A 6,833-nucleotide genomic window follows, 5' to 3' on the forward strand; every position below is an offset into this window, starting at 1 on the left:
AGCAATGAATTTGCTGTGCCTATGAAGTGTCGATACTGGTTGGTACCACAGGCAGCACACCGTGTTGAGATCGTTTGCCGGAAGCCAGATCTGGCTTGCTGTGAGCCAACCCAGCGAAGCTTCCAGCGAATCGTGGTATCGGCACGAGTCATATCGTATCTCGAAGTAGAGAACAGGACCGCCAAACATGTTGATTTCGCTGACGAGTTCAATCCAGCAATGGTACTAGTTCTTAGGGCTCGATTCGTTCAGCCGGCCACCAACTGAAAAGGGTTCCGCCCGATTTCAAAATAGTCTCAAAGTTCACATTGTCAATGTACAGATAATAGCAGTGACACTGAAACTGTAGTTTGTCTTCACCAGCCGTCTTCTGAAAACCCAGTGTCTTTCTACAGCGAATTCGAGGCTACTTCGGGACTTCCTTCTTACATCTCGAGTACTCTATAATCCTCCAAGGAACAGTTCTTCCAGGCTGGCTGGCCGAAGCTCCTTGTCGTCAGCGATGGTGTCTTTCAGCGTCAAACCCATGCGATAGGTCTTGAAATAATCTTGTCTCCCTTTTTGACGCAGCGCCTTCATCTCTTAAGTTCGAGGTCCTTGAGACAAACCATTGTGCTCGGCTCGTCTGCGCAAGACACAGGGGCATACTGGCTCCCAGGTCGGTATGGCGATGTATCAGACCGAGAGCCGGAGCCTGTATCGTGGTTGTTGGCCTTTTTTAGTATTTGGTGGAACAGATTCGACTCGGGAGGTTGAACAGGCCGCCTTACGGACGAGGATGGTGTCGTATTCAAACAAGGACGATACAGCACATCTTCGTAGACATCATTTATATGCCTTTTAGAAACTATGCGTATTGGGTGGAAACAGGGGGAGGCCATGTCCGGTGCTCGTTTTCATCGGTTGTTTAATAGGAAAGTGTGGGATGCTGCGCGGTTTATGTAAAGCTCCCTGTAGCAGTCTTCGGAAAGCCTGCTAGCCAGCATGCTTTCTGGCAGCAATAGAGAATGCCCTTGACCGCCCCAAGAGGCTGATGTCCTTCTCAACCAGGGCCGGTCGACTCATAGCCATGTTGTACTTGCACCGTACGCGATCACAAAGTCTCAGCAAGTAATCAGGGGCTCTCTGCTCCAGCGACGAAAGAACAAAACCCGCTCTTTGCACCGTCGCGAGGCGAACGTGTCGAACAGCTCCGCATACAACTCTTTTAGGCACTCGTCAGTGAATCCATCCTTGGCCTCCGAGTCGCCAAGTATCGCCGTAATCCTTACCAAAGACTCACGGCCTGGGGATGCTCCCGGAGTTCGCCAGGGCTTCTAGTCTGTCGCAGCTTCTTCTGGTGACCACCAATCCTCACTAAAGCCCTTAGGCACTGCTTGCCACCTATGCTTCCAGGTTTCTGTTCTCACCCCAGCTGCATCCCGCCGTGGCTGATGTAAGTTGGTGATTGTGATATGTACGTCGCGGGATATACCTGTTTAGCCTGGACAGCTTTGCCAGGCCAGGCTATTGCATCGTCCTGCCATCCGCCTCAGATTTCTGGCCGATCGCGTGAGGTAAGCAATGATGTCACGAAACACAAATAGTGTCAATACTCGTCGAGCACTCTGTCACGTGCTATCTCACGTGCTATCTGACATGATTCTTGCATTCATTCGGCCTATAGACTGCTTTCTTTTCTTCGTTCTAGACGGGTTGATTGAAGTCACTTGACCCACTTCACGAGCCCATTGCTGCTCGCCGTCTTTCGTGACAGAAGACTACGTTCGGAATTTAGCGTAGTCAGCAAATGGGCGTGCAACCGGCAACCCAGACGCCGCGCCGCTCACCGTCCCTCCGGCACTTGGCCAGTCTGGGGCAGTCCCGGCTCCAGATTGACGGCGGAATCGCAGGACGACAGCGTGGAAAAATCGGACCTGCTGCTGCATCGGAAGGCCAACGCCGGCTCCGGCTGCCGTTGATGGCTTCATGGCGTTTGGGCCAGCCACCTGCCCCGTAGTGCCGTGCATCCTCAGGGTCTGTCGTGACCCTTTGGCGCAGCCATTCCTTACCTTCCCGTACGCACCGTCAGGATCGGCCGAGTAGGCTTCTGTCGCGATCTCGGCCCCTGAGCGACCTTGCTCCGCGCGCCAGACATGACTCGACACCAGTTCGAAAAATCGACGTTGTCTGATGCCTTTTGTCACACCTTGCATCTCTTCGCTTGGCCCCCCGCTGTTTAAGGTTCGAGCCAGACCCATCTCCGGCCAATCAGATAACGACGGCCCGTTTTCAGTCACTCCAGGCAGGAGCTCGAGCCAGCCTAAATCGACTTCGTCACCCACAGTGCACAACCCTTCATCCGGAAGTTGATTCCTGGTCAAATCAAACCTGTCCGTCTCATGGCCCACTGGTTCGCCGTGGACGTCGAAATCAGCATCTTGATTGTTGAGGGTGTCGACGCGGTCGGCTAGGTCGAAGGCAGCACCTTCCAAGCCTCCCTGCAGGCCTGCGGTGCCTGCGGTGGCGGATTCGGCTCCAAGATGGCCAAGACGGCGCGTTTCGCATTGGTGTCCCCTCGAGGCCAGTGATGGATCCGCGGCGTCGTCTTTCCCTACGTTCGCCCCGCACTCTGCAAGCCCTACGGCAGTGGTACCCGATAGCAACTCCTGGCTCTCGCTCTCGCTTGCCTTGACGGCGACTCCGTCCACAATCGGCGTGGTCTCCCTCTTCTGGGGACTGGCGGCGGACCGAACAGCCCGGCTGCGACGTTGACGGTCGATGTGGTGTCGGCCATGGTATAAATCCAGTAACTGATCTGCGTCTCAGTTTCCAAATACCATCAGGTCTGTTACTCAGTTGGCTTACAAATCGGTTGACGTCCGGAATGCTCTGGCCTTCGGGAACGTGGATTGCTCCGTCGAGCTGTCGATAGGTTGGGTTGTAGTGTATAGTAGCCGTGAATACTCTCGCCTCGCGTCCTAGTTTGAGCGTCTTACTGATGACGCTGCGACCGCTCTTCCGGACCTTGGCTTTGGCCTTCTTGTCTTGGTTGTGCCCACTGTCGGGGGAGGAGGAAACCGCCATGGTCTCTGTTATGGCAAGGCGCAGCTAGAAGCAGATGTTGGGCATGGCACATCGGAGTATCAAATCCGGGATACTCTGTTGGGTTCCCTGTCATGACCATGTACCCAGCTTGCAGCGCCTGGAATTGATCCTCTTAAATGGCTTGGAAGCCACCCCTGGCTCTCGATAGCGGAACGTCTTCGCCCTTGGCCACTGCGAGCCCGAGGCGGCTTTGCTAGTACTGTTCACCCACGAACCGACCCTTGCACACGAGCCCGAACAAATCAACTGTCATTTTGACAGGTCTCACGGGTACTGTAGCCTCTCCGTCCAACATACCCCATGGCTGCGGGTCGGCTTTTTGCGTAGGGGAGGCGGGGGTCAGTCGCAAGGAATCCCAGCCCCCCCACCCCTCGGCGCTGATTTTTTATTTGACTCACCGTCTCCAGAGAGGCTTTCATGTGGTTCGCGGACAGCGGACTACGCTCGGTACGACACGTGAAGAAAAGATGCTGCGGACCCTAGATGTCCCAAATTTATTGCTTGGGGCTCTCCACCCATTTGGCGGGGACCAATTTCGGCCTACCGGCGATCACCGGCCGGGACATCCTTCTGAAGAATAACCAAACGAGCATCCCCAAGGAACATCACAATGTGCGTGCCAACAGTGAACGTCGCGGTTGGTTGTCATCTTCAATTTTTGATCTACGCTACGCACTACGCTGCGCATGCAACCCCTGCGCCAGAACTCACTGGCCATGTCCTGTCATGGCTGTTACGGCGACCGCGCTTTTTTTGCGACCCCGGCGACGTCAACTGCCTTCCGCTTTCGGGTGGCTTCGGCGCTTTCTGGCGCCGCACTGATCCCTGCCGCTATTGGGCCACCAGTCGCGCTGCTTGCCGCGGTCTCTGCTAGTGCCAAGAGCGGAGCAAGGCCCTCGAACGGGATCGGCTCAAGACCTTCCAGCGAGCACGGCACAGTCATCGCTCCTTCGGAGTGCTGAAGAATGTCGCCATGGGACCCCTGTTTGAATGTCTGCCCCGGCGAAAGCGAGCGGGGCTCGTCGACGGAGCCGAGCGGGTCCGAGGCCAGCAGCAAGTACGAGTCAAAGCTGGCCACCGAGGACGGTCGCGGCGCCGCGCGGGACCGCGCTAGATCGTACTCCAAGCCTCGTATGTAGACCGTCTGGTGATTGAGCGTCTGGCTCTGCTGCTCGTTCGTGCTTTGGATGCCGTCGAGTTGGGCCCTCAGGGCGTGGATTTCTTCATCCTTGGCAACGACGAGCATCTGCCACTGCGAGAGGCAGGCAAACATCTCTTCTATGACGGCCGCGACAAGTCTCGCCGTGAGAGCACCGTGTCCCTGGTTGGTTGTATGCTGCGACATGGCCATGGTGAGTAAAGCTAGGATGAGCGATTTCAAACCAACAGCCGTCGACGTTGGGCTTCGGACATCACTTCCTTTTCAACGCGAGAGGTGATGTCGGTTCCAGGCTGTTGGTACGACACCTAATTGGCAGGCTTCTGACGGTTCTGCCTCTCTTGACACTCGAAAGGGCGTTGGAATGTGCTCCGGCATTGCGGCCATAAAAAGCTGCCCGGCCTGAAGTCGTGATTTCGAACGGGAGACTTAGACAGCATAGAAACCAGCAGAGCCTTCCGCTTCGTTCCTCGCCCAACTTCGCAAACGTTGCCCACCTGTTCTTGATCATGCATAGACCTCAACCGCGCGGCCCAGGCCCGCATCGCAACAATTCCGGCCAGCCCCAGAACCGGCAGCCGGGTCCGTATCCGCGCCGGAACACGGCGGCGGCTCAACCGCGCAAGCAACATCAGCAGCCGGCCACGGCACGCCATAGCAAGCAGATGAACAACTCATTTCTACCTTTGACGCAGGCAGTGTACGATTCGGCTAACTTCGACGAGGCTTCGTACGAGTTCCAGGAAGCGGAGGATTCAACAGCGTAAGACGAGAATGGCCTTTCGTGCACCAGCCACTGACGTAGTCCAGACAGCCGATAGCTCCCCAATTCCAGCACTCTGCGTCGCCAACCAGGTAACCCAAACATCTCATCGTGGCAGTCGTCCATTAGGAACCCTCGATCTGACATGGAGCCAACAGTGACCCGTGCTTGATGGCGCAAGAGGATCTCACGGCCTCCATCGCACAAAACACGGCCTGGAACAGCGAGATAGAGGAAAGGTCTGCCCAAGTTATTCCGATGATCCTGATGACTACTGACACCACCCTCAGGATCGATCGGGCCTTGGATGTCGTCAAACGTCTCCACAAGGTTATCACTCAAACGGCCGCGGCGGCTCAACCCCCGGCGTTCGTGGAGCCGCAGCTTGACGTTGATGATTGGAACACACACGATACTGGCGGCCTATCTATTATATGAACAGCCCATGTACAGAAGTCTTCCGTCCATCCATCCCAAATCGTCTTGGAAAAGAGGCTTTTGGAGGCATAACAGACGCGGCCGACGGGCTGCTGACGCCAGTGCGGTCGGCCTCGGATGGAGTGTGGCGGCTGAGCAATCGTCCATCACGTCTTTGGATCAATCAGCTTGCACGGAACTTGGCTGACAGTTTTATTTCATTCGACCCAGGGTAGTAAGATAGAGAATCGCGTCTCGGGAAACCGCTTTTACACAATGGGAGAGATGATGTTCTACCTACCGTCTCCTTCTAATGATGTCTTCTGTGCGGCCACTGTGACGGAGCCGGTTTTGTGCTCGAGCGATGCGCCTTGTTTTCTTCCGGGTCCCGAACCTGCCCCTGTAGAACACCTCGCACAGATAGATGCCATAGTTGCTCCCGCTTCTGGCTCTATACAATCGATGACCGTTACGAGAATCCTACAGGCTGCTTCGTTTCTCCGCTTGTTGCCCGACACCCCCGATGTCGTCACAACAGCCCACTGCGCACCGTGGCTGGGATGTTACACATGTAACAGCCCTGCCAGCAGTCTACATCGGAACGCACCCGGTCGACAGATACCGGTGGGTTAGAGATGTTGCAGGTGGCTGGATCGGAATGGTCCTCTGCCGGCTCGAGGGCGCCGCAAGGCCTCAATTCGTTACGGTCCAGGAAGCGCCGGACCTCACCATCACGCAGTTCAAGGCCTTGGCCAAATCGACCCACCCGAACATGGTGCAGCTTTTTGGCCTTTTCCTGGGTGATAGGGCGTACATCACATACGAGGTCATAGACCTGGACGTCTTCGAACTGGACCTCACCAGCGAGCGAGAGATTGCTGCCGTTCTCTCTCAGGTGCGTGGCCTCACCTATTGGTCGGTCGAGGTGGTGACGCTCAGCCTCGTAGGTCCTTTCTAGCATCGAACATCTCCAATCGCTTTCTGAGCGACTCGGTATCCGTGGCATTCGTGTCTCTGCCTCTGGCGTTGTCAAAGCCGGTGAGCAGACTCGCCCGAACAGTGTTCGATCCATTCACAGCTTGACTAATCATCAAGTGCCCGACTTCGCGACGATCTCGATGCCTTGTGTTGTTTCGGGGACGGCCTTGGCGTTATCTCACGAGACGGTGGCACCCTTTCTGCAACAAGTCATGGATCGACTTGGTTCTAATGTAACGCGATGGTCAAAGGACGCGCTACTGTTCTTTGACTTCTTGCAAACAGGTCTCCAGCCGAATAGCAAAGTATGTGCGCAAATCAGTTCGACTGAACTTTGAGAGGCTGATCCAGCGCAGCTTCCCTTCTTGAGTAGATCAGGAGGACCAAGTGTCTTGATGCGAGCCGTAAGCCTTTCACGCCAAAACATGG

General features: G+C 55.8%; 4 protein-coding genes across 4 annotated transcripts; 2 read left to right on the forward strand and 2 right to left on the reverse strand.

Moving 5' to 3' along the window:
* Positions 1-1,760: 1,760 nt before the first annotated feature.
* On the reverse strand, positions 1,761-3,506 carry CCOS01_17107 (uncharacterized protein; the record flags this gene model as incomplete). The annotated part of the gene is made up of 4 exons (XM_060465241.1): positions 1,761-2,792; positions 2,848-3,090; positions 3,385-3,402; positions 3,486-3,506. The coding sequence occupies 4 exons, from the start codon at positions 3,504-3,506 to the stop codon at positions 1,761-1,763; spliced, it is 1,314 nt and encodes a 437-aa protein (XP_060304199.1).
* A 314-nt stretch (positions 3,507-3,820) lies between these two features.
* On the reverse strand, positions 3,821-4,438 carry CCOS01_17108 (uncharacterized protein; the record flags this gene model as incomplete). Its single annotated transcript, XM_060465242.1, has 1 exon — positions 3,821-4,438. One exon carries the CDS (start codon positions 4,436-4,438, stop codon positions 3,821-3,823), a length of 618 nt encoding a protein of 205 aa, XP_060304200.1.
* Positions 4,439-4,755: 317 nt separating this feature from the next.
* Positions 4,756-5,447, forward strand: CCOS01_17109 (uncharacterized protein; the record flags this gene model as incomplete). Its single annotated transcript, XM_060465243.1, has 4 exons — positions 4,756-5,009; positions 5,057-5,101; positions 5,168-5,248; positions 5,300-5,447. The coding sequence occupies 4 exons, from the start codon at positions 4,756-4,758 to the stop codon at positions 5,445-5,447; spliced, it is 528 nt and encodes a 175-aa protein (XP_060304201.1).
* A 502-nt stretch (positions 5,448-5,949) lies between these two features.
* Positions 5,950-6,384, forward strand: CCOS01_17110 (uncharacterized protein; the record flags this gene model as incomplete). Its single annotated transcript, XM_060465244.1, has 1 exon — positions 5,950-6,384. One exon carries the CDS (start codon positions 5,950-5,952, stop codon positions 6,382-6,384), a length of 435 nt encoding a protein of 144 aa, XP_060304202.1.
* Positions 6,385-6,833: the final 449 nt, after the last annotated feature.

Source organism: Colletotrichum costaricense, assembly GCF_030867565.1.
Source record: "Colletotrichum costaricense strain IMI 309622 chromosome Unknown Scaffold_47.1, whole genome shotgun sequence".
Taxonomy (NCBI): domain Eukaryota; kingdom Fungi; phylum Ascomycota; class Sordariomycetes; order Glomerellales; family Glomerellaceae; genus Colletotrichum; species Colletotrichum costaricense.